Raw genomic sequence first — 26,988 nt, forward strand, 5'->3', positions numbered from 1 at the left:
CGGAAGCTCTATTAACTAGATATGCACAAGGATCAATCGATACATATTCCTGGACTCCAAGAATAGCTGCATCGAACATGGGACATAAAGGTATTGTCGCACTTCTCGATAGCAAACTTGAGATTCACTATGAGACAAACTCCGAACTCCTCCGGACTCATCGGCACAAACAGAAGCTTCTTAGTCAGATGAGGGACGCAATTGTCTCTGGCAATATGAAAGATTGTCGTTTAGTAGCAGCAAACGGGTGTCCTCTGAATGAACCTCTCCCGCGATCGAATGGTTGTACCCCTTTGTTTATGGCTTTGGAGATGACACAACCACGGATTGCTATACTCCTTATTGACCTAGGAGCTTCAACCCTGACGCACTGTTATTCAAGGCATGGAATACATAGCGTGCTTGAGTATGCAGCTCTCAAAAGCGACCTATTCAGTATACTTCCATACCTATTAGATCAGTATTCGAGAGAGGGGGGAGACTTGACTAACGGGCCTGACTCACCAATTTTCTTTGCTGCCAGGGAGAACGTCAAAGGAATGCGAATTTTACTGGCGTACTTAGAAAAACAAAACAAGAAATCGGAGTAAGACGATTCGGCGACAACTTAATCTCTGACCAACATTAACTAACTTGATTAAATAGAGGTGGGCATGGCCATAAATCTTCAGAGACTCTCAAGAGGCGACTCCCAATTTCCATTTTTCACAAGACTAGCGTGGATGTAGTAACGGCTCTTCATCTTGCTGTCTTTTACGACCAGATAGAGATCGCTAAGCTACTACTAGAAAGTGGAGCTGATGTTGATTCAACCAGCACCTTGGGTATATCTCCAATTCAGTTGTCCGGGTCATCAGATATGAGCTCATTACTTGTAAGTTTCGGTGCATCTACAGTACCAGTGCTATCAATGCCACTCGCGGAAGTGATGTACCGTTGGCAAAACGCTACATCTAAAATAGCCAAATTGTTTGAAGATATGAGCGTGGTAGAAAATGCGATGCAGACGATGCACGGAAAGGAGCTGTGGCTTGGACTAGACCAACGATTCGTCTCTCTTATGGCGGACTGGAGATATCTTCTAGCAGCGCGGCATTTCGAAGGTCCCTTGAGAGAATATCTTCGATCGGATTCCAGGCTAGGGAACTACCTTCTCGGCTTGCCCTCCGGTCACTGCTTCTTTCTCAACGGTGATTACCAACTCGAGACGTTGGAGCCATTCCCCTGGTATCAGATAAGTGGAGAAGCGTTTTGTCAAATACCATTTCTGCGATGGAATTTCCGCCTGTTTCAACGACGATTCTCTCGGCCGATCTTCAAGCAGTGGCTTAATTTAGAGCCAGACCGATGGTGCAGCCCTTTATGCCGAGCCGCATCTATGGATTTCCTGGACGCAGTTGAAAACTGCTTATCGATGGGCGCTGACATTGACTTTGAGGGATGTTCCTGGGGCTCAGCATTGATGATTGCCAGCGCTTGTGGAAAACTTGCTTCAGTGAAGTATTTGGTTCGGGCAGGGGCCAAGATCGACTATATTGGGAGACGAGGGTATACTAGTGCGTTATCGGTCACAGTTTCCAAAGTTGTCAAACAATGGCTGCTAGTCGGGCGATTCGTTGAGCAGAAGAAGATCTCAGTAGGCACAGAGTGTGACAAAAACCATTTGATGGGGCAAACGGAGCGGCGGAGTGGTGTTGCTAAAATCAAGGTCAGGTTGAACGAACTGTATTACAGAAGGTGCGGAGAATCATCTCTTGACTACTTGAGAAGACTTGAGCGAGTAAAGTTGTGGCTCCGCGGCAGGGTTCCGTGTTATATTATTGAGGGAATATAGAAGTATGCGAGTTAGTTTGCAAGATCACGGAAGGACTTTCCATTCTTTTTATACTTGCCTTATTAGATAGAATATGGTTTCTTTCAACATCTTCTCATTAACAGCAATCAATACGTAAAGTTCTGGTTAGTTCTATGCTTAAATCTAGCTCGTTCCTCTCACGTAAATATCTATTTTAACCTAAAGTTCAATATCACGCGTGATCATGCATATGTGTATCCTCTAGTATCTGCTCTCCTTCAATTTAGTAAATCAATCATTCTTCCGTGAGCCTTGTTGTTTGTTAATTAAAAACACTATTCTTGATTTTTGGTAGGACACAACATCCATGTAAACAGACCCGCTTGTCTTAGGCATCAATCAAGAGACCAAAAGACAGAACCAACAATCCAATGGGGTAGCCGTGACAGACAAGGACAACTCATCAATATCCTGAGCCTTTTATACACTTAAGAGATGTATAATCTCACGGATTGCAGTTGTCATAAAACATAAACCCGTCATTCCCAGAATTGTGTCTTCACAACAATTGAAAGATTCATTAATCGTGCCCCAAGATGCCGCCTGTGCCTCCTCCTCTGCCACCAGCGCCGTCCCCTGGTGACGCTCACCCACCTCTTCAACCAGTACCACCTCCTGCTGTTTCCAACAGCGGACCTCCTAGCGCACTTCTTCTCCATCTTGCCATTCACAGTGGTGGCAGTTTCAAAAACCATTGGGGCTACTTTATTCAATCCAAGCATAATTCTTCTGTCGGCACCATTGTTCATGTTGTTGGAGACGTGAAGAATGGATTCGAATTTGAGATCAAAAGAAATCATGACTTCGATACCACTTCGCCTGCACCCTTACATATCATTCCACTGCAGTGGATGGATGGCAAATATTTCAACGAGGCCATGTTGAACAATGGCGTCCAAGAGCTTGATCATAAGCCTGTGTGTGACTTTGAGAAAAGTGTTTACAAGATCAAACCACCAAAGGGGTCTCTCAACTCTGCAACATCGGTAGGCCAAGTTATCTAATTAAAACACATGACATGAATAAGAGCACAACTAATTCACGTATACATAGGACGCTCCTAGAGCAAGGGTTGATCGGAAAGATTGTCAGACTTGGATTCTGCAGTCGGCCGACCAGCTAGTTGCAGACGGGATTATGCATCCGGACATTGCGGCCTACCTTGAAGCTATCAAACAGTAGACCAGCTGAGTGTTATTCTCCATAGGCCTAGATTGGCTTAGCTCTCAAAAAAGGAACCATGTTTGTAATCAAGGTTATTTTCTCTGACTTGTAACCTTGACGCTCAATAGACATCACACCACATCGAAGGCCTCCTGCAATGACATTTTCAATAAATAGCCCAGCTGTCCGTATATGTGAATCCAACGTGTCAGATGAACCCCTATCATCGGCCAACTACTGGCTTATTACCCATGAAAAGACCCATAGCGCTATCCGATCCAACGCCACCTCATCTTACTATTTAGGTCTAGTGATGAGCTAAAAACAGGGGTCCCAGGTTTCCAGCTGACTTTGAATTGTTTTATCTATCGACTATTGGTGTAATTACGGGTCCGAATTCTCTTTTAGATATAGGGACACTGGCTAGAACTTCATAGATTCAATAGTTCCACGGTGATGATATTTCCCTCGCTAGCGCAACGGCCCTGACCACCACCATCGCCGCTTAAATACATGACCAGTCGACGTGTTTCTCCCCTGTTCTAGGATTCTAATTCCCAGACTTCTTCTGCTTATTCTTCTGTGATTGGATATGGTTGCTATCAAGTCTCTCTTCCTTCTTCTCGCGCTTGGCGTTGAGGCCTTGGCCGCATCGAGTCCATCGGCGACATGCACCAGCAAGTATGGAACAGTTAGCATTGCGTCTAACAAGATTCCACGTGCCACCACCTCCATTCAGACCAAGGTGACGGTCATTAGAAAGGTCACCCGCAGAGTCACAGTTATTGTCGTACCAAAGGCAAAGACCACCACTCAAAAGGTCACCGTCAAGTCCACGGTGACGGCAACAGCCAATCCCAACGTTAAAGTTGCGACCAGCACGGTCACGGGTAATATTGCATCCCATGTTCTTGTACGACATATACTGATACAGTATTCATAGATGAGCAAACAACTGTCCTAACACGAAAGTTCACTACGACGCTCGTCGCCACATCGTTCACCACAACTACCAAGGTCACGACCAGCACAATCTCTGCAGCACCCAGCTTCCATCCCATCAAAGAGTTTGGAGGCTATGTGGCGAAGAAAGCTAAGCGAGGCGCGGTTGGTGACCTTCGCATGGCTATCGCCAAGTCCCAATACGTCCAGCGAGTCGACTGCACCAAGCGCATCCCCTACACGTCCATCAAGACTACAACAACTGTCGTCCAGGGACCCCGAAAGACTGTCGCTGCAAAGACCAGTACCAAGGTTGTGACTACTACTCAAACAGAGACTTCGACTGAGTACCCTGATGATGTCACCAGTACGGTGACTGAGACTGTGTCCCCTACTGTCACTAACTTTGTTTCGGTCACGGATACATCCTCATCTACAGAGACTAGTTAGTTGAGAACCTTCCTCCGGATATAGACTACGCTAACACTATACAGTAACCGTCGAGACCATCATTCCTGCTGCTGAACCATTCTATGCTGCCTGTGGTGCTAACAACATGATGGTTACCGCCAACGGTGGGCGCCCGGTCCCATATGTGGACATGACAATCGGGTTCGGTATCGCATCAGTGGGAGCTGCACAGGGGGATGCCTACAAATGCTGCACCTCGTGCATGCAGAACCCTCTCTGTTTTCTGTCTTTCCTGGCTGATCAGGATGGATCATGCACTGTTCTATACAGCAACACCAATGTTTGTCCCAATGGCCAGATTCAAGTCGGCCAGTATAAGTCTCAGGCAGGCTCTAGCGCTACATACCACTGGATGAATGGTCCCTGTGGATATATTGCTAATGGTGGAGAAGTGGGTAGTTAAAGAGATATAAACTAGGCTATCGTAGAGTTTCAAGCTTGCTATCACATCGCGTTAAATAAAGTACAAAGATGTTTGGTCTTCTAGCACGGTTGATGATTGATACAACCAAGCACTCGCTATTTCTTTCGTTCTTGTACAATGAAAGTTGTCTGGGTTATGGGAAGCCACAGGCTCTCCATGGCTACATTCATCTTTTTGATTTTCTTTTTGTGGCTTGATCGTCTTTCATGCTATGCTGAGTTTGTCTCACGATCTATTGTGTTCGTTGGTCCAGTTTATCGAGTCCAAGACACTGATGTATATCCCGAGGAAATTATATAGATCTTGATCATTATTATTATAACCTAACGAACATTATCACGTACCGATTGAACCACCGGCAGCCTGGTGGTCAATGTTCCGATTATCCATTGCATTTGTGCCCGCCCTATAATGACTTCGGATTATTCTGAATACTGTAATGATAAAGGTGCTCCGAGGCTAGGAGACTTTGCATACGCCACGAACCGTATCCATATCTACCAGCAAGCATGGCCCCGTTTACAACTACCATCAACAACAAATCTCAGTCTAGTGCCGCGTGCGGGATATACGCAAAACTCCCCGGAGTCATGCCAACAGTGACACATAACCCGGATCATCAGTCGGGTTGTCGAGCTATCATAGAGCTCAAGCAGGTCGAAGTTATCAAAAATATCTTCAACCTTTGAAATAGCACTAACTCTATCTAGGAGACCGTGCGAAACACGTAAAAAGAAGACAAAAAAAGAAGAAAAATAAACATGTTCTGGTTAGAGGAACACACTATTGATTCTTTACGTACCATATCCTCAATATAATTTATTGATTGAACTGACTTTCTTAACGAGTGTTCCATGAGCTAGCTAGCTTCTCACTGGATCTTGATATGAGTGAGTGTTGTAGTTGTCAGAAAGTTTACCTTAACCCCTTAATCTAGCCCATACGAACTTTTAGAGACACCACTGTTCACAGGTCTGTCCATCTCCAATGCATCGAGACTTGCAGTTATTTCCACACCAGCGGCAACTGGCATGCTCAAAACCATAGCAACTACCATCACCGATGGTACAGCGACCACCGAGGTGAAGGTACTCTCTGCAATGAATACCGGCCTCTGAACGAGGCTTTACAAACATATCAGACCAAATTCTCTGTTTTAGTGGAAGTGACTTACAACTTCACGAACTTCCAGCGCGTCGTCGCGCTCGGAAATGTCAACTGACATTCCTACAGGGGCAGGATTGGCGGCAGTTCCAGATATGGCAGCGAATGCAAGGACAGCAATATTGAAGAAAGTCGTCTTTATTTCCACGGTAGATGCAATAGTTCGTGTTTAATATATGTTTGATTGAAGAAAAGTGAGAAATTTATAGTGTTATTTGTCCTAAAGTTGAGAGTATTGAGTCCTCTTATAACCAAGTAGGATAGTGATTCTCGCTTATCATATCATGTATTTGGAGTTGGCTGTTGGCTGTTGGCTGTTGGCTGTTGGCTGTTGGCTGTTGGCTGTTGGCTGTTGGCTGTTGGCTGTTGGCTGTTGGCTGTTGGCTGTTGGCTGTTGGCTGTTGGCTGTTGGCTGTTGGCTGCTGCAACCTCATATCGTTGCTGACAGGCGAAGTTCTCAAAATGGGAACATGCCTCATTGTTTGCCCCTCGTATCGTGTATTGAGACATTACTGACTCGTCAATGTACCTGTTGGTTCGACGGGAGGAGTGACCAACAAATCAACATTGTTTTCGCTCCTCCCGTCGAACCAATGAGTAAAGAATCCATGAATAATCGATGATTCGGCACCTCGTAAAGAGTGCATATGTAAGGATGCCCTCACTTTGCGAATAATTCGTAATCTCCGAACGGCACTTGTGTAGTTCGCGTAAAGGCAAGGCGGAAAGGATGTTCCCCGGCCGATCATCTGTCATCCATACGTACTGTCAGAGGGCAAAATTCGACAATGATCGCCTATGTCAGGCCACCTGTGCATCAAGTTTAATCTCCCTGTTATCCGGTTGGTTGATCGTCGTGTAAATGTGCACGACAGTGCCATTTCTTATTGTTACCTGAGCCTACTTGGCCAATTACAAGTCCCTGGTGCTCAGCCACCGCCTTTAGTTTCACATGTATATGAATCACAACATGCGATGCATGGTGTAGGTTGTTGGTTATTGGTTGTTGGTTATTGGTTGTTGGCTGTTGGCTGCAACATTTCACATGTCCTATTTGCCGTGTTCCGTGTTCAACCAACATACAGTAGATGAGGTAATAACAAAAGGGTCTATGAATGCGATGGGCAGATTCAATTTGCTTTCGAGGACGCTTCGACCCCAATCCTTCACGTTCAGATCATTTTGTGACCATGGTGCCTATACCGGTGTCAAGAACCATTTTTGTTGTTGGTTCCTGTTCCCTAATCTGGTGGGCTCTCTTTAGTCCCGCCCATCATATTGTCGGCACAGACGAAATAATTACCGCGCCGTTACATTCGTTGGAGTCTCTCAATGCAAGTTTCAGGACCGCTGCTTCCAGTCCCGTACGAAAGCATCCAGAGTTTTATGCCTCTAGAGCAGCGCATGAGTTATGTGCCGCCCATGGGTACTCGGCCTTTGTACTCAAAAACCACTAGAATATATTCCGTCGCTACCACGATAAGATGATATATCACGAGTCGATCTTCCCATCCACGTTCAACCCTTATCGTGCTTGAGACTATGAATACTTGTAACGAGATGCCCCTTTGGATTAGGTTATGCTTAGCCTGAAAGTACAAAGAGCCCCCGACCAAAAAGACGTTATTATCGCGGTAGACATGTACGAGATCCATCGCCCACAATCCGTGATTGTCCTACGATATTGCGATTTCCCTCGACGCCTGACTCTTGCTTCAAAGTTCTACTATTACTCATCCTAGTTTGTACATGTCGGGCCAGAGTGGTAGCACCCTCAAGCGACCTACTACGAAGGGTCCCGAACCCTGAAGCCTACCAATCTACGTAATGGAGATGGCGGCTTCCGTCCATTGCGTTTTCTAGAAAGAGGTGTTCTTGGTGGCGCAGCATGGCACTGCAGCAGTTGCTTCCCAACAATAAGTCGATTTCTCAACAAGATGGCGAGCTTTTCCCATGGATGGATGAATCGTGAACAATATAGAGACGAGGATAAGATCGCTACTGCAGTGAGAGAAGGGAAGGATCTCTGGGGGAGAGAACAGGATGAATTTGTCAGAATTGAGAGGAATGAGGATGTACCTCCCCTGGTGCTGGAGGAACCGAAGCGATCCGACTACATGATCAGTCTAGATGGACCGTCAGCAGGATTTGAAGATTACAAATGGGAAGGACAATAAACGGTAGCCCTCAGATCTAGTTGTGAGTCGCCAACCATGTATCGAGATGGTCCAGCCGACTTAGCAAAACAACCTTGAGTCGCTCTCAAGTCTCTAATGAAATTAACTACATTAATTAAGATAATATCAGACAGCTGCTTGGTAGTCTTCGTAATGGCTTGGATATGTCTTGTTACTGTTTTCTTTTGTCCGTCCTCGTCTCATTTAGAGTATCCCAAATTCGATTGGCCGCCACAAAAACAACTTTAATCCAATAGTTAAGTGGGCGGTCCCTCACGCTCTTTACTACTAATATCTATGTAAGAGAAAGTTTCTACTATTGGGGACACAGTGGACTAGGTATCGTATTGAAGTGCGTGCTTTACTGATGATACACAAATTACAAGCATGTTGATTGAAACGCAACTTAGATTTAATTGTTAAACATCTTCCAATGTAAAATGACGATAAACATTATCCCACTCCATGACCTCTCTGACTACCGACCAACGACTCACCTTAGGGTGTAGTCGAGAATCTTAGTCATGCCAATCTTTGGGCTTTCACTATTCTCATCCTCAGTCATGCTGTAAAACTTGCGTGTCGAGTCGATATCGGACTGCTGGATCATTGGGGGTTCATTACGGTAGTTCATGACCGACATGGGATCCGGAGCATCAATACGGATAGCGCTTGGTCCCTCTTTGGAAGCAGTCATTTTGCCTTGCTCGTCCCCAATCGCAAATTCGTGTCGCAATCCAAGGACGTGCCCAAGCTCATGGGCAAAGACATTCCACACTGCAAAGTGTCAGTCAGGCAATCTCGTGTCAACAGTTCTCAGAAGACTTACTGTGTGGCTTCCAAGTCTTGCTGAATGCGTAGGAGAATACAAAGACATAGTTGAGATCCTCACTGCCGGAGGAGAACTCGTTTATTCCCATCGATGCCAAAACGATTGAAACTTTGAAGGGAGATAATCGTGTCGAAGATATCAAGTTCCAGGTTCAAATCCAGACGCGCGGACTCGGTGGGGATGGATTCCGCGCACCTGTACAGGAACCTAAATATGAGTTTCTGTAGATGTATGGTAGGGAAGGATACGGGAGATGACACCGTTATGTCTCTTATGTTATCCAATTTTAACAATTGTTGCATTTAATTATACTAAGATAAAACAATTTTAGCCATTCTCAATGGACAACTTGATGTCTTGACGGTGAAGTTCTAGTGAGCTGGTTTCTTGGTGCTAGAGATCTAGACTTATATGTAAGTAAGTTCAGACTAAAAGTAGTTTATCTAGACGTACAACTAGATAAACGACGCATTTGTCTGACCTAAACTATTTTTACAACAATAGTCATATCCAGTTCGTTATACATTACATTTTTTATAGATAGAGTCCAGGGTACACTGAAATAATTTCCTTCCATGCTTGTGTGTGGCTTCGTGACAGAGGCTATGATGAGCTGGGCCCAGGGTACGATTAAAGTGGCTTGGCTTTCGAGATCCACGTTGTCTTGAAACAAGCTAACCCCCTTCTGACAACAGGCGCGGAGACGGGATTCGCATCGGATATAACTTCTGCCCAAGCACTTCGATTCAACCTACCCTATTCGATACCACATTTTCTCAACAGGCAGAGGTTCTGGAACCGCAACTAAACAAAGGATAAACTTTCTTGTTACATCTTTGTTTCGTGCTTATTTATTGCAGTATTTTAGAGCTGTGGATGTAATAGACACTCTTCTTGACTTCCTGTGACTGATAGACCCTTCAACTGAGGTGTTGGTGGGTTGAACTTGAGAGAAGTGGATAACGAACAATTCTGAGAAATGGCAACAACAGCAACATCTCCCGTCTAGGCCTCATAACAAGGGCCTACCTGTTCGGCACAATATTTTTCATCTTACACAAGCTACATGCTCACAAAGTATGGCGTAGAGACCCGGAGCTGAACAACCGAGGCATAGGAATTCGGCAGTTGTCAAACACGGAGTTCCGACTGGTGCGGAGACATAAGCTTAACGTTACATAGTGCTTATTCTGTTCTTTATTGCGAGGCATAAAACAATTGTCGATCTCGATGATGCTGCGGCTCGTCGGCAATCCGCATGTTCTGTAAGCTCGTGGGATCGAGCAGCGCTTGTAGATCTACAGGAGAATTCTTGATTAGGCCAAGGGCTTATTTCAGACTATCTAAAAGCGGTTAGCTCATTTAGGCTGCGCTGTCTCACTGACGGTGTCAACGGCAGCTATCCAACTCCATGATTGAAAAGGGCAGGCAAGAAAACGGAAAGACATCTGTTGTCAGCTTAGTTCACGGAAGGATGAAAACATTGTAACGCGGACTAATCAGATAGTCTGATGATGAAGTGGTTGATGTAAGTGGCTTGGCAGGGGATGCTGTGTAAGTGGAGTTGCGCGTGTAAGAGTGGCTAGCAAGCCCTGGCACGACTCAACCCCTGTCGATGTAATCACGAATCAGGTCATTCCATTGCCAGGCTTTTGCTAGAATGTCGGGGAAATTTTGTCACGGCGGGAGGGCCCGAGAAAGCCAAGTCCGAGTTTGCTGTGTGCACATAGGCTGCGTGAATTGACCGTTTAACTGGTACCAACTGGTTTTAGTATCGTTCGAATAATAGAGTTCATATTGTCTAATTAAATCATTAGTAAATGTACTGATGTTACTTTTAAAGGATTTGTAGCAAAAGAACCACAATCTCACCCAACATCAGTGCCTGTACTCCACATCATTCCAAGGAACAAAACAGACCAATGGTATTACCACAAGGAAACAAGTCCAACGATCGATCGATCCGGTAAACGGTATCCAGGAAGTCCGAGCGTATGTCTGGAGAAAAATGCCCCTGTACGATCCTGCAGGATTCTGCTGAAGGCTTGGCTACTGACTATACCATGATTTCAAGGCGGAAAGTGAGCACAAGCGGACTAGTAACCATCACATGGCTATGTCAAGACGTGAAGGAGCCATATTCACCGTTGTATAGCATCCATTTTGATCATCGTCAGCAACATGAGAAGGAACTTTGGTACTCTTGGATGTTGGACAAGTTTCCAAGTATCTCCTGAAATGCTTCTGATGTCATTGTTAAAGCAAGCCAGAGTTCAGGTATAAATATGATTAGGACGTCCCTTCGAAGTAACAGTATTCTCATCATCACTCTCATCATAAGACACTCAACCTCAAACATCAACCCTTCAATATGATTGCCTCCAAGATTGGAAAGGTTCTCCTCAGCTCTGCCATGCTCTGGGCAACTGTGAGTACCAACAGTCCATATTTTATGTTCATAGAAAACTAACATCGTCTACTAGACAAGCGCAAGTAACCTTGGCCTCAAGGACACTGGCACCCCAGCAGGTTGCACTGGCTCAACCGGATGCTGTATCCCCAGCTGCCTCGTCGATGTCTCCGACTTCTGGGGCTGCAACGGAAACGTAGCATTCTCTGGCACTTGCCAGTGGAACTACGACAACCCCCAGGGAACCCAGGACGTTGGCGGCTGCGACGACGTTCAGGTCACTTTCCTGCGAGACCCTGATGGTAACCCCGCCATCGACCTCTACCACAAGACCGACAAGACCTACGATCGCTACGCTTTCAACAACTGTCAGGCTCCTACTGTCGGAGGAAGCCAGTGTGTTCCCAAGGGAGGCGGTTGTGTAAGTTCTTGGAATCTGACATGGTTATTTGACAATTACTGACATTGCAAACTAGGACACCAACATCATCCTTACTGGTGCTCAGGGATCTAAGAAGAGGAGCACCTTCAGTGCTTAGTTATGGAGTTGAGTGTGATTGAGACGCTTGTCTCACGAGAATCTTTGCTTTAGTTAGGGGTTGAATATATTCGTTTTGTAACTGCCTTGAGCCAAACCAACATTGACAAGTGACAATATCTAAACCATGGAGTACCCAAATTCGTAGCGTTGCACAGTAGCAGTGAGCAACGGCGTGTTTTGAATAATCTCAAGCGCAGTCTTCTGACGCTGTGCATATCGTAGTTTATGATTCCATAGGCTGCGTTAACTAATTATTCTTTGTCGTTATAGATAGAAAAACTGAGACCAGCACTATGGGCAATTGTCCACTGTGAGGACAGAGATGATACATGAAACGCCACAACAGAAAACTAGAGTCAGTCATTTCCAAGTGAAGCACTAACGTAACAGATAAAATGCATTAGAAAATATGACTTAATCTAAAAGTAAAGAAAATGCACTAATTCAGCTCAACTTGTTTTTGCTTCAGAAGGCCCGCAAACTCCACCACACTGGGATGACGAAGAACATCATCGACAGTCAACTGATTATGCGAAGCTAATATCCCGTCTCCATTTGACTCCCGCCCTGAGGTCTTGACCCTACGTTGTATCAAGGCAATGAACCACGCAGCATCAAGAAGGTCGCCTCCCACCTTGTAGAATGGCAAGTAACGTAAGTCTGGAGTGAGCTCGTCCGACGCCAACGTTCCTACACCTGCGCGATTTGAAGTAAAAATAGAAAACCAAATTGTATCAAGAACACTGAGGGTAGCATCGTCGGGCTTGTCGCTGAATACACCGTTTGTTGGCTTGTCTTTGCGTAGAGTCTGCTCCTTGGGACTATTAACTCGTTGCAATTTGGTGAGTTTAGAGGAAGACCTTGGCATGACCTCTGTCCCAAGAAGGGCCAATTTCTCATCTTGAGAAGACACAGCATTCAGAAGGATTTGGACAGTGTCGGCAAGATCTTCGAGTAACGACTGAGCCGTCTCTGGATGGAAGCCCGTTGTAGAATAACCCAGACTCATCTCAACGTGGCCATTGTTCTCTTGGGAGATGACAGCGAGATCGTACCAAGTCATGAATGGTTTATTTTCAGTCGTGATGGTGCTGACCTTGAAGTCAATCTGGTTGCTGATAGACTTGACCGCTGGATCATTGGCTGGTCGGTGATTGACGACGGAGGTGAAGCGAGCTTCTGGGGACCAGTCCGTACACTCATGTATCAGTGAACGAACACCGACACCTTCGTGGGGAATGCGACTACGTTGCTGATCTCTCACTTGATTCAAGAGTTGAAGGATGGAATGCTCGCCGGAATCACCAGCGAATCTGACTCGCATGGGGACATTGGTTGCACAGCAGCCAACGACGGTACTGCTGATGGATGGATCGACCAGGTTTCTCCCGGAAATGGTATCTCCAAATACCACATCGGGTTTCCCTGTGTACTGAGCCAACACATGGGCCCATGCACAGCTGATGATGGTGGAAGTGGTTATACCGTCTCCCTTGGACTTTCGCACGGCTATCATTTTGGCATTGGTAAAGGCCATCTGTACAGGGTTCTGCCCGCCATAAGCTGCCGTTGGAATGACCTCCGTCATGGTTGACCCTTGAAGCAGGTTTCTCCAGTAGTTGTAGCTCGTGTTGCCAGTGTGCCGGTTTAGATCCGCTACGTACTCGGCGAAGGAGAACAAAGGTGGCTTATAAGCGTCCTGTTTATGGTATAAACTGCGAAGGGTTCTCAGGATGATCGGAAGAGACATGGCGTCGTAGATGGCATGCGACATCCGTAATAGTATACGGGTATTTCGGCTGTTATGCTCTTGAAGAATAGTCATGCTGACCAAGGGTGTGCCAAGACGGAATGGCTCATGGTAGATATCCTTCTCGAATAATCGTTCAGTGGCATCCTCCAAAGACTCCCTAGTCCTGACGACAAGAACATTGTGTTGATAGGACTTGAGAACGATTTGCAAAAGTCTTCCGCTACGAAGGTCAAATGCGAAAGCAGTACGGAAAGCTTCGATATGATGGGCCAGGAGCACGCAGCTTTGTTGCAAACGGACCAGGTCAAGGTCGCCTTCTGCATCGAGGACAAATGTGTTCACTTCTGGCTGGGCTGCAGTCAATGCTCCTGCTACGCCGAAAGCGATAGCGTCAGGGGCAGGGAAGACATCTTGGATGGACTCTTTCCCAGTGCCAGTGACGGGGCAGACAAACTCCTCAAGGATGGTGTCGATGTCGTTGTCGTCGCTGTCGAGTAGTTGAAAGGGATAGTAAGGCGGGGGCGAGACAGCTTCAAGTGCCATTTCAGTCTGATGTTGGGCGACAACTGCCATTTTGAACAAGACTGGATTCTCAAAAATGTCCAACACACGAATCTGAAAACCTTTGACCTTTGCAGCAGCAACAAGTTTCATGGCAATGATGGAGTCACCACCAATGTCAAAAAAGTTATCATGTCGGTCGATTCTGTCTGCATCGACTCCAAGAACTGCTGCCCAAAGCGTACGAGTAATATACTCGCTTTCCGTATCGACCTTTCCGGTCTGAAAATCATTTAGAGAATTCTCATCGGCAATCTGCATGTACTTGTTCATCATGAACTGGCGAATAGCTTTGCGGTTGGTCTTTCCAGAGACAGTCTTGGGTATCATGTCGATCTGGAGATATGCTCGGGGAATCATGTAAGCCGGTAATTGCTGAGCTAGTGATTCCTTGAGCCATGTTGCAAGACCTTCCACATCTTGGTCTTTGTCCGCATTGTGGAACTCAAGGGCAGCAATGAGTGCACGTTGGTCTTCACTGAGGTGGAGATACTCTACCAAAGCCGTTCGCACCTTGGGCACGAGCTTGACGATGCATGATTCAATCTCTCCCAAGTCAACTCTTTGGCCGCGGATCTTGATCTGTGAATCACCTCTGCCCAAAAATTCGATGTTGCCATCCGAGGTATACCGCACTAGATCTCCGCTACGGTACATTCGGCGTCCATGTCGTTTAGGGCCAACGTCTGTAGTAAATCTGGGATCTGTGATGAATGCCGCCATTGTCTTGACAGCATCATTGCGATAACCACGCGCTACATGGGGACCCTCAATGAGAAGCTCTCCCACCGCACCAATGGGTACAAGTCGGTTGCAGTCATGAAAATCCGCGATCCATGCTTGGGTACCCTGAATGGGATTTCCGATAATATTGCAGCCATTCTTGTCCGTCACTCTGGCGTTGATGGTACTGGTAATGGAGCACTCAGCTGGTCCATAGCTGTTGCCCACGGTAATGTTAGAATCCAGAAGCCACTTTTCCATCAAGGATGGTGTATTGGATTCACCACCCAATAGTAACTTTGTCATACGGGGGACCTCGGATGGGGTTATCAGCGCGGCTGTGCTGGCCGTGAGCAATGCAAAGTTGGCGTTGAGTCTGTTAATGGACCCAACCAAATCATTCATCCGCTCGTCTTCTGAAGGCAGACATACGCAACCTCCAAATGCCCAGGCCATAAGAGGGTCGGCGATAGATACATCAAAAGTAAAGGCAGCGAATTGGAATGTGCGAGTAGTCGAGTCAAAGCCCAAGGTAGTGCCCTTGTTCAGGATGATGTTGTAGATGCCTCCATGCTCCAGCGTAACACCCTTAGGAACTCCCGTACTACCAGAGGTGTAAATGATCCAAGCCATGTTCTCGGCGGAGACTGAAGTCGAGGGAATATTAGGGTTGTATCCATCGTAGGATTTAGCCACGCCATCAATTTCTGTCTCGTTCACGACTGCGATCTTGCAGCCGAGCGATCGGAATCTATCAGCCTTGGCCTCATCACAGAGAACCATAGTAGGAGATGAGTCCTGCAAAATGACACTGATTCTCTCCGGTGGTAGGTCAACACCAAGCGGTACTACTGCACCGCCGGCATATAGAATAGCTAGTACAGCCACCATAGCCCATCGGGATTTGTCCATGCACAATCCGACAGCTACTTCGGTGCCCACGCCTCCTTCTGCGACGAGCAACTGGGCAAGGATTCGAGCCGCCTGATCAAGCTCGCGATAGGTAAACTCGCCGTCCCAACTGCAGACAGCTTGCGAGTCAGGCCTGGTTTCAAGGGACCTGATGAAAAGGTCATGAACGCAGCCCAGAGAAGGTGGACCAGTGACATTCCAAGCAGAGATCCGATCCAAGTCATATGAGCTGACCAAAGGAAGACCTCCAACTGTTTGATCATCTGAAGAGGCACTTGCAGCAAGCTGGACAACATTGTGCTCGAATTGTCGCAGGACTGATTGGATTTGGTCGGCAGGGATGACGGTGCTGTCGAATCGGGCCACTACCTCAGCCTCTCCTTTGTGGTCATCCAACTTACACAAGATCGTGAGGGGGTAGTCATCTAACGTCTCTGCCTTCTGGTGTACCTGCTCGAAGCCAGGTAGTCGGAATGACGGGTCATCTAGGGTATCGTCGGCAGCGGTGTGTACAAGGAATAGGTGTCTCAGGTCAGATGGGTTGAAGGTGGGCACAAACCGCTTGATATTCCGGAGTCCAACATGTTCAAACGGTACCATCGCGATAGTTTCACGATGTAAACCATCCAGGAAGTCCCGCACTCTCTGTGAACGGTTTATTCTGACTCGGACTGGGACGGTGGTGAACGTTGGGGCGGCTAGCTCGGAGATGTCTGCCACGGGTGCTGAACGACCTGAAAGATTCACGGCAAACATGACATCTTCAGCACCAGCATATTGGGAAACTGTCAAAGCCCATGCTGCCCTGAGGAGACTGGGAAATGGCGTTTCCAACTTATTGACTCCGTCTATTCGGAATGTTTGACTCAGTAGTCCGGTGGGCTTCGGCTCATAGAAGCCGACAGAAGGAAGTGAGGGAAATTCAGTAAAGGGCTCATCGTCTTCCAACTTCTGAGTCCAAAATTGCGATGCACTGTCCATATCTATGTTGAGTACGTGTCGAACGAACCTCGGGAACGGGACAGCCTCGGGTAGCTGTTGACCAAAGTACGCAGGGATGAGATATCGATACATGATCTTCTCGATACTCCATTTGTCAAACATGCTGTGGTGGGTAGTAAGAACGAAGTATTTTGCCCCGCCTCCCTCGACAATTGCACAGCGAAGAAGTGGTGTGCCTGGTTCGAAGCCCACAAGCTTATCCGCGGCTATGTAGCTGTCCAAATCACCACCAATGTGCCATATTAGTGGCTGGTCGATCACTGTCTGGAGAAAACCACTCTGGTCCAGAACGATTCGAGTGCGAAGGATAGGCAGTATGCTAGCAACAGTCTCCCATGCGGTCTGGAATCGGACCATGTCAACGTCTTCCCCACTGGCTCGGAATACTTGACGATATGTGTAGGCGGTCGGGTTTCGTGCAGTGATGGCAAACAGCGCTTCTTGCATAGGGGTACAGGGATATACATCTTCGATCTGGCTGGGGGCAACTCTGCATTGAGCAGCAAAGTCTGCTAGTCGATCTTCAAAACCACCTGTGCTCCAGTCCTCTGGCATTAACTCGAAGGGGGCGGGGTCCTCCTCTGGCAATTTGACGAGGCTAGAATCCTGGTCGGCTTCCAGGATACGAGCACAGTCCTCTAACACAGGGTACGTGAAAATAGAAGTAACGCTAAGCTCAAGACCGACTTGGCGAGCTGATGCGACAAGTTTCATGGCTGCCAATGAATCGCCGCCAAGTCGCGTAAAGTGGTCTTGGGAACCAATTGAGTCGACTTTGACAGATAGAACCTCAGCCCATAGCTGCTGAAGCTTCTTACCAATTCTGGTTTGGGGGACTTCTTTGACATCCCCATCAGCAAGATAGCGTTGTAGCAAAGAGGACCCCGCCTCAAGATTTGTCAACAGCTGGCGGATTGCCTTCCTGTTTGTCTTGCCAGACGACGTGAATGGGATCTTCTTCCACGGCATGAATGCTGTTGGTACCATGTAGCTTGGGAGCTTGTCGGTTAATCCATCTCTAAGACGACAAAGGGCTTTTCGAATCTTTGTGGAAGGCGTAAGAATGGCGACACCATCAATATCTTCTGTTTGATCGAGATCAAACAAGTCACAATCATCAGTGAAGTCGATGACAGCCACCAGATCATTTGCCTTCTTCCCAGTATCAAGCTCAACTAGGTCAACGGCGATGGTCTGAACTCCCTCAAGAAGCTTGCCGATCCAGTACTCAATCCGGCCCAGGTCAACCCTATGTCCACGGAACTTGACTTCGCTGCCCATACGGCCGATATAAGTGTATGATCCGTTGGGGTTCTGCTGAACAAGATCGCCGGTGCGATACATCCTTCTTCCAGAACCATCTAGACCGAGTTGTTTTATGAATCCAGGTTCAACGACAAAGCATTGTGCTGTCAGCTCTGGATTGTTCACATAGCCCCAAGCTTGCCATGAATTCTCGATGAGTAGCTCACCAGGGATTCCGATGGGACATAGGCGGTTGTGATCAGTAGTACTGGTAACCCAGAAGTTACAATTGTCCAGCGGGTATCCAATGACAGGTGCGTCCTCAATGGTTTGCATGGGTGTACCACAGGAAGAGTAGACAGAGCACTCAGAAGGACCATAGATATTGACGACTTCGGCATGGTCGATCCAGCGCTCAACAACACTCGGCTTGATCAACTCGCCTGCGACTTGCAATTGAACTATACATGGAACATCAACTGGATTGATCATGGAAGCCACGGTTGGAGTCAGCACCATCTGTGTGACATTCATATCCCTGATAGCTTGTGAAAGCGAGTTGATGCGCTGATCCTCTGAGGGAATGCACACACATCCTTTGAAGATGAGCGTAGTCATGATTTCTTGTAGAGTTACGTCGAATTCATGCGATGCGAATTGGAGGGTACGAGACTCCTTGTGCCAACGTGTGGCTCGCCCGTGTGCTGGTAAACTCGTGGCAAGACCGCCATGGATCAGTAGACATCCCTTTGGCAGGCCTGTGCTTCCGGATGTGTACACAATCCAGGCGGGATGGCCGGGGTTAAGAGCTGGACATATAGGGCCGCTCACAGTTGGGTCAGGTAGACTTGCCAACAAGGCGTCATTGACCTCAACGATACGTGGTCCCGAGCCAGCGAACCTGGCAGTGTGGCCTGCATTGACCAACATGGCAGTTGCTTGGCAATCCGCCACTAGAGCCTTGGCTTGCTCTAACGGAGACTGCGAGCGCAGCATCACAACAACACCACCGGATTCCAGGATGCCTAGGATGGAGGCCACAGTCCACCTAGACTTGTCCATGCAAACAGCAACTCGGGATTTGGGACCGACTCCGAGGTTTGAAAGATGCTGTGCAAGTCTCCTAGCGTTGGTCCATAGCTCTTCATATGTAAAATCGCCATCCCAAGCACAGACCGCCGGTGAGTCTGGCTGTTCTTTGGCTACATCCCGTATAAGATGGTGCAGACAGACCATGTCCCGTACCGGTATCCTGGAATTCTGTTTCTTGATTTGGGCCAGATCTGCAGAGGTAATTTCTTCTAGGCTCTTCAACTGTGTCTCGTGGTGCGTTTCGTCAAGAAACTGCGAGACCCAGTGTTCAAACTGCCGAAGAAGAACTGTCACCTGTGCGTCACTTACAACCTTGGCATCAAATCGAGCCTCGACCTTGATCGAACCGCCTTGCTTGCTGGGGAGTTGACATTGGATGGTAAGGGCAAATGTATCAAATGTGTCCAAGGCGGTATCAACCAACTCCAAACCGGGAAGAATAGTATGTGCGTCGCCATCCTTTGCATAAGGTGGTTCAATAACGAAAGCATGGTTGACATCTGTGGCGGGTTGAAGATCAGGACAAAGACGTTTGATCTCGTCTAGGCCTGTGTGCTCGTAGGGTATCATTTCCACTGCCTGGGACTGTATGGCTGCTAGATACCATGAAACCTTGGCTTCCCGATCAACAGTCACACGTACTGGCACGGTAGTAATTGTAGGCGCAATTAGCTGGGTAATCTCAGCGACGGGGGCATTCCTGCCAGAAAGAATCGCCCCAAAGACCACATCGTTTGTGCCCAGGTATTGTCCGAGAGTCATAGCCCATCCAGCCCTCAGGATATCAGCTAGGGAAAACCCATACTTGGAAGGCTTGAAAGACAAAGTATCTATTTCTGAGCGATGCAAGGAAACAGGCTTTGGTTGGTAGAATGGAGATGGCATGGAAGGAAAGGCAGACGGCACATCTCCTCCAAGCTGACCACGCCAGTATGAGCCGAGATTGATATCACTGTCGTCTTTGGTACGTTGCTGGTACTCGATAAACCTTGTGAAGGGAACCGCAGTTGGTACCTCCTCATATAAGTAAAGAGCCGCGAGTCGCTTGTAAATCAGCTGTGCACTCCAACCATCGTAGACTGAGTGATGCGCTGTCCACACAAAGTATCGAACACCCTTCGACTTGTCTTGTACCAAAGCCAAGCGCATGAGAGGCTGGCCAGTAGCCATAGCGCGGGCCTGGTCAGCTGCAACGTACTCATCCAAGTCATCGTGGTTATACCAAGTGAGAGGTTTCTTCGACAAAACCTGCAAAGAACCCGAGCGCTGCCCAAGTAAAATATGAGTTCGCATGACGGGAGCCTGCTGGACCAGGACGTCCCATATTTTTCGGAAGTGCGATAGATCAATGGAGTCAGAGAGAGAATACATCTGACGCACAATATATGCTGTCGGGCGTTGCTGGGTAGCTGCCAACATGCTCTCCTGCAATGAGGTGCAAGGATAAACATCCTCAATGTCTTCGGTACCAAGGCCGCACTGCATGGCAATATCTGCCAGCTCGGTCTCCCTGTCACTTGAAGATGGTTTCCAAAGCGAAAAAGCGGGAGGGTCATGTTGATTAGCCATCTGAGCAGAGCTGATTATGCCTACTTCGTTTCTCTCATCGATAGTACGTGCCAGGTCTTGAAGTCTAGGGAAACTCAACACATCCTTGACCGTCATGGAAATAGATTCCAGTCTAGCCTGCTCCACTAGCTTTATGGCCATGAGTGAATCGCCTCCTCGATACAAGAAATGGTCGCCTGCTCCAATGGATGAGTGTGTCACATTTAGAACATTTGCCCACAGAACTTTGAGCTTCTGTTCAGTCTCGGTCAGAGGAAGGTCATCGCTTTCGTTTGAGTCATTAGAAATGTATTGTTGTAGGATGATGGTGTCTAGTTGAGAAACCAAAAGGCGAACCATTTTGCGGTCCGTCTTCGCAGAGGATGTCAATGGAATGCGCCTGAAGGGAACATAGAACGTGGGAAGCATGTAAGATGGAAGCTTTCCTTGCAATGCGTTCTTGAGTTGGCTAAATCGATGGCGAAATTCATCTGACGTTTGAAGAATCGTTTTATCTCCTGAGACAACGACGACGGCGTGTGGGGAGAATTCCACTGCAGCAAACAATATGGCCCCAGGTAGAAGGTCAACTACAACGCGGACTGCACCCTCTAGAGACGCTGTGATCCAGTGCTCGACCTCGGAGACATCAAGTCGTTGGCCACGGATCTTGACTTGCGTGTCTCTCCGACCTAAGTAGCTCATGGAAAAATCACTGTTTTGTCGTACGAGATCTCCTGTTCGATAGAAACGTCTCCCTTTCTCAAGTCCCAACAGTGATGCAAACGATGGGTCTTGTATGAAAGCAGTAGACGTCTTGTTGTCGTCATTGAGATATCCTCTCGCCAGAAGTGGCCCCTCAATCAACAGCTCGCCTGGAGATCCTGGCGGACAAAGTCGTCCTGGGTTCTGCGGATCGGTAACCCAAAAGTTGACATCCATAGGATATCCAATGTTCGACAGGTCGTCCACGCTCTGAAACGGCTTACTGACACTAGCGAATATTGAGCTTTCAGTTGGGCCGTACGCATTGTAAATGTCGGCCTTTCCGAGCCAGGCCTCCACCACGCTTGCTTTGACTTCTTCGCCAAACAATACCAATTTTCGAACCATGGGAACGTCCCTGGGTCTGATAGTAGATGCCATGCTGGAGGTAAGGGAAAGAACATTTGCCTGTAGACCATGAACCGAACCTGCTAAATCATTGACACGATTGGTCTCGTCAGGTATACAGACACAACCTCCAAAGATGAGGGTTGTGAATAACTCAGAAAGGGATACGTCAAAAGTGTGCGCTGCAAACTGAAGCACCCTATCCTCCGGAAGAACCTTCAATGCGACGCCATGAGCACGCATACTCGTGGCCAGGGCTTGATGTTCTACCAATACGCCCTTCGGTGTCCCGGTTGATCCAGAAGTGTAGAAGATCCATGCGGTGGTGTCTGGCGTTGCTCGGGTCTCTTGCTTTGATGTTGACGATGGCAGGCTAGAAGACATGTCGGCCAAAATATCGACCACATTCAAGACCTGTGTACCTAATTCAGAAAGCCGTGTGACCTGTCTTCCATCACCAACGATGGCTACTGGGGTTGCGTCCGCGAGAATTGCCTCGACACGAGCTTCGGGCTCTTCCACGCCAATAGGAAGAACGGCACCACCAGCTTGCAAGATGGCGAGCACGGTGACCGGTACAAGCTTCGATTTGTCCATACAGATTCCCACTGGGACTTCTGGCCCAACGCCAATGTTCGATAGATATTGAGCGAGACGAGAAGTGAGGTTATCCAACTCACTGTATGTCAAACTTCCATCCCAAGCATCAATGGCGACAGCTGATGGTTGTTTCTGAATGCGCTCGTTGACTAGCTCGTGAACACATCGATTCAGGCCCTTGGGAACAAGACGGTTTCTCTCTAGGATACGATTCTTATCATCTTGACTGATGAGATCGAGACCGGACACAGTAGAATCAATATCTCGGAAGATGGAGTGAAGCACCTCCTGGAAGATTTGGAGGAGACTCTGAGCATTGTCTCTATCCATACGAGACCCCCAGTAGTCTAACATGATATCCAGATCCGACTGGCCCGCCGAAACAATGAGCGAGAAGTCATACTATCAATAATATTAGATTATTGTATCTTTGGGTGATTGGAGGATGTGTACTTACATTGGTAGGGCTGAAGGCTTTGACAAGTTTGTAACTCAATCCAGGAATCCCTCCATCATCTTGAACAAGCCTTCGACGGAATGACATGACGGTGTTGCACCACCGACGGGGAGATGTTATGTTGTAAAGCTCTTTCTCGTGAGATAGACTCTCCACGTATTCAGAGTCGACAGCTCTTATCGCATCTAATACAGGTCTTTCCCCTTCCAAGTTCATCGAGCAGAGGAGTGTGGTGATCAGTGGTCCAACAGCTGTCATTATACCCTTCAAAGGCTTGTTTCTCAAGGACGATATGTATGAGAAGCACACGCCATCAACACCGAGACGACTGCGCAACACAACGCCCCAGGCAAATTGGCAGACACTGGCCAGGTTGATATTATGTCGACGACATATCCGATCCATTGATGATACGTTCACCGGCATGGTAGAATGAACAGTGTTAAAGTCGTGGAAATCAGACTTCTCTCGTGTCACGGGAAGGATTGTCTCCTGTGTCTTCAAGAGATAATCCTGCCAGTAATCCGATACTTCCGTGTTTGTGGATTGGTATTCGGTAAGCGCGAATTCAGAGTAAGCGAATGCCTCCTCACCTGTACCATCAGTTTGGACTGCTTCAGCACACAAATCGCCAAGAAGAACTTCAGCAGAGTGGCCATCAGTTATGGCGTGTGACATGGTTAGTATCATGAGACACCGACCAGGTCCTTCTTGAATGATGGCCAGATGATGCGGGACGCTGAAATCTTGAAACTCAATCTTCGATGGTACTGAAGGACCTGTCATTATGTCGACTGGCGCGGCCACGCTCTTGAGTATGACTTGCTCAAAGTGTCCCGGACGACCTTCGCTCTCGATAAAGATAGTCCTGAGTGAGGAGTGTTTCTCGACGACTCTACCCCATGCCTCGGCCCACTTGGCAGCGTCAAAGTGTGTGAATGCACCAGACGTTGTGGCTCTAGCAGTGAAGGAACACACATATGCGTCCTTGTCAAGTGAGTTGCCCATGAGCATATTCTCTTGTATGGAGGTGCAGGGATAGATGTTGTGAATATCGGCAAGAGGGGTTTGGGTAATTTGTAGTAGCTTTTGCTGAAACATGCGGTCCAGAGATGGATAGTCAAATGATACATGCGGGAAGTCGGAGAGAGTTGGCCAAGGGGAACGGTTGGGTAGCGTCTCTGAAATATGTTGCACATGATTGATGAACATTTCAGAATTGAGCTTCAGATCTTCATCGCTTCCGAAGTCAGTGCTAGAAACAACCAAGAAGCTCAATCCTGTGCCCTGCCAAAAGGGGGTCATGCAGAGCCCACCCATTGACTTAACTAGGGCCTCCGCAGCATATCGACCTGGCTCGTTGTCCATCAACCGCATCTTACCAGTAGATGAGGTGCCAATGCATGCCTTGAGCCAAGTTGTATCAAGGATGAGATTGTATCTGCAAGATGCATAGTGAACAGGGGACAACGATGATTGCTTTCTAGAGTCTTTCGCGCTGCGACAAGCATCGATTATGTCTCCATGACATTCATAAGCTAGCTCGAAAATCTCATCAAAACATCCGATGACACTGTTCCAAGCATTGCCTTCGTCTTGAGGCCGACCATCCTTGATCTCTAAATATCTTGCTGAAGCAGGCAGCTGTGTTCCGAAAGTGGAAGCCAAAGCACCGAACATTACATCTTGAACTTCTGTACGCAAAGTCCGGTGGCATGCCTCGCTTTGAATTGCTTGCGTCAGCTCCGGGTTCAAGGTGAAAACGCAGGACGAAAGAGCTGGAGAGGAGTCTTCCGCTGACATCTCGGAGTGGATGGGTAGTTTAGTAGTTCCAGCAGTTTCGACAGTTGTGTCTGTTACCCGAAACGCGGACTCAATCCAGTTGGGAAAAGTGTTCGACTGAGTAGTCAAGTCATTAAACCCTGCTGGAAATGCCTGAATATCATGAAGTAGGATACTCCACGACTGGGCGTCAATAGCGGCATTGTCTGCTACAAAACTGAGATTCGTGATACGGGATTCTTCCCCAAAAGCCATGACACTGAAGACAGCTACTTTGGATTTTGAATCCTCCTGTAACATTCTCATCTCAGCGTGGGTCTTGTCTGATTCAAACGACACCAAAATAGGCGACGGTACAGTGTTTGAAAAGACATAGGAGGTTTTGTCATTAGGCTCAGCTGTACTACCAAGAATTGGATGTCTCTCAACCAGTCTCTGCAACATCTTTGTAACATCCTCGAGGGTCAATGGAATATCAACATCCAGTGTGACCCCCGTTGACGCCCCGAAGTTACGGTACAGACTCTGCAGAAGAGTGTGGGGAACAGAAGCAGATCTGCAGTCCATCGCGGTACTGGGGCGTAAAAGCTCGGGGTTACTTTCGACGAGCTGCAGTGCCATATCACGCAGAGACATGCTTGAAGCGTTGGCAATGTCGACGATGAGGCCGAGCTCTCTGCATTGTCCGGCAAAGAAAACTCCTGACAGCATGTCACCGCCTTGCTCAACAAGAGATTTCTCTAGGTCTATCTCATTTTCTTCTTTTTTCAAGACGACGGATGCAGCCCTGCATAGCAAGGTTTCGACATGCTGGTGACAATCCATTTTGTGATTGAAAGTTTGACAGTGGGCGCAACGCAAGTAGAATTAAACAATGATGAAGATGTGCCAGAGATGTAATATTCGGCAGGACTGTTTGTAGGTTGTCTTGACTCTTGTGAACTCAAAGAACAAGACTTGAGTGTATGTGACTGTCGGGTATGGTTCATTCGAATGTGGGCGGGCTGATGTCCCCGAACACTTACAATGTTAGTCTTTGACGGTTCTTCCGCATATCTGGTGTAGTAAATAGCCTGTCAGACATGCATCCAGATCCCGGTCCTAGGCTGTACAGGATCAGAGTTCCACAATCATTCGGGTCAAGAACCCCGGTTCATTTAAGCGTACGCCCCTCCCCGTCGTAGGAGCAGGGAGGTGCGGGCTCGGGACCGGGGGTGTGGAAGGATGCTGATAGTGACGGAAGGGATCCCGTTGCAGATGACAGGACCCCCCTGCATGTGGTAGGACCAAAGGAATTGTGCTTACGTAGGTATCCTTGACTACCTTGAGGGCTCCCTTTAGTCAGCTGCGTGCAGCAGTAAGCGGCTTTGTCGTCATTGATATATGTTTGCGGCAATATTTGTTCATGAGATAAGCACACTACTGGGTAGCAGAGAAGTTGACCTCCCAAGTCTTAGATTACAAAAATAAATAACATAAAGACCATAGTCTAAGTAGCATAATCTGATCTACTAATTTCGTCTCTTATGATTCCAGCGGCTAATTCTTCTGATACCCTGGGGACACAATCAATTGTAGGCAGGAATAGTATGTAGTTTTATTCGTAGTAGTCCCTCAACAGGCCCTAGTCTTTGGGGCAAGTCTTGTAAATTGAGCTGAAAGTTTCAGTTTCTACTCGTGTTGACTTGAAATTGAAGACACTATAAGCCACGTTTGCGGAGTATGTCCGCCTTGCGAGGCCAAAGTCCCTATGAAAATGAACAGAGATGTGATAGTACAAGTGGCTTTAGCTGAGTGCGACAATTGCACCATGGGTTATGATCCAGACCGTCAGTGGAGACCACCTCTAGGAAGGATGACAAGGACGACTAAATAAGGGATAACTCATCCTTGTGAGCTAATTTCAGCCCCAAGCAAATGTTTCACCTCATTCGCGTTATCAAGTCGCGATGGAGGGTATCATTTATTGTGGACTTGCCGACAGATGCCGGGTAAGTGTTCCCTTAATTGTAAGCTGACATTTTATACTAGTATAGGAAGGTATCACGGAGGGATTTGTTTACCTGAAGAAGGATGCCATCCTGCGGAGTTATCTTCAGCCGAATATCTACATGATACCAACTGCAGCTCAATTCTACAGAGTAACTCCGAATACTTAGCAAACTTTTCTAGGAAGGTATATGCGTTTGTGTAGAGAGGGGTACCATTATGCAAAGTCAC

At 47.5% G+C, this 26,988-nt stretch overlaps 6 protein-coding genes across 6 annotated transcripts; 4 read left to right on the forward strand and 2 right to left on the reverse strand.

Moving 5' to 3' along the window:
• Positions 1 to 2,391: 2,391 nt before the first annotated feature.
• On the forward strand, positions 2,392 to 3,037 carry FGSG_08214 (uncharacterized protein; the record flags this gene model as incomplete). The annotated part of the gene is made up of 2 exons (XM_011322291.1): positions 2,392 to 2,841; positions 2,909 to 3,037. The coding sequence occupies 2 exons, from the start codon at positions 2,392 to 2,394 to the stop codon at positions 3,035 to 3,037; spliced, it is 579 nt and encodes a 192-aa protein (XP_011320593.1).
• A 574-nt stretch (positions 3,038 to 3,611) lies between these two features.
• On the forward strand, positions 3,612 to 4,835 carry FGSG_08213 (uncharacterized protein; the record flags this gene model as incomplete). The annotated part of the gene is made up of 3 exons (XM_011322292.1): positions 3,612 to 3,909; positions 3,963 to 4,328; positions 4,456 to 4,835. The coding sequence occupies 3 exons, from the start codon at positions 3,612 to 3,614 to the stop codon at positions 4,833 to 4,835; spliced, it is 1,044 nt and encodes a 347-aa protein (XP_011320594.1).
• Positions 4,836 to 7,957: 3,122 nt separating this feature from the next.
• On the forward strand, positions 7,958 to 8,197 carry FGSG_13421 (uncharacterized protein; the record flags this gene model as incomplete). The annotated part of the gene is made up of 1 exon (XM_011322293.1): positions 7,958 to 8,197. One exon carries the CDS (start codon positions 7,958 to 7,960, stop codon positions 8,195 to 8,197), a length of 240 nt encoding a protein of 79 aa, XP_011320595.1.
• A 493-nt stretch (positions 8,198 to 8,690) lies between these two features.
• Positions 8,691 to 9,117, reverse strand: FGSG_08211 (uncharacterized protein; the record flags this gene model as incomplete). The annotated part of the gene is made up of 2 exons (XM_011322294.1): positions 8,691 to 8,974; positions 9,027 to 9,117. The coding sequence occupies 2 exons, from the start codon at positions 9,115 to 9,117 to the stop codon at positions 8,691 to 8,693; spliced, it is 375 nt and encodes a 124-aa protein (XP_011320596.1).
• A 2,283-nt stretch (positions 9,118 to 11,400) lies between these two features.
• Positions 11,401 to 11,978, forward strand: FGSG_08210 (uncharacterized protein; the record flags this gene model as incomplete). Its single annotated transcript, XM_011322295.1, has 3 exons — positions 11,401 to 11,457; positions 11,513 to 11,860; positions 11,916 to 11,978. The coding sequence occupies 3 exons, from the start codon at positions 11,401 to 11,403 to the stop codon at positions 11,976 to 11,978; spliced, it is 468 nt and encodes a 155-aa protein (XP_011320597.1).
• Positions 11,979 to 12,419: 441 nt separating this feature from the next.
• Positions 12,420 to 26,045, reverse strand: FGSG_08209 (uncharacterized protein; the record flags this gene model as incomplete). Its single annotated transcript, XM_011322296.1, has 4 exons — positions 12,420 to 22,931; positions 22,987 to 25,555; positions 25,794 to 25,874; positions 25,936 to 26,045. The coding sequence occupies 4 exons, from the start codon at positions 26,043 to 26,045 to the stop codon at positions 12,420 to 12,422; spliced, it is 13,272 nt and encodes a 4,423-aa protein (XP_011320598.1).
• Between the last annotated feature and the right edge of the window lie 943 nt (positions 26,046 to 26,988).

This window comes from Fusarium graminearum, chromosome 2 (assembly GCF_000240135.3).
Source record: "Fusarium graminearum PH-1 chromosome 2, whole genome shotgun sequence".
In the NCBI taxonomy this organism is placed as follows: Eukaryota; Fungi; Ascomycota; class Sordariomycetes; order Hypocreales; family Nectriaceae; genus Fusarium; species Fusarium graminearum.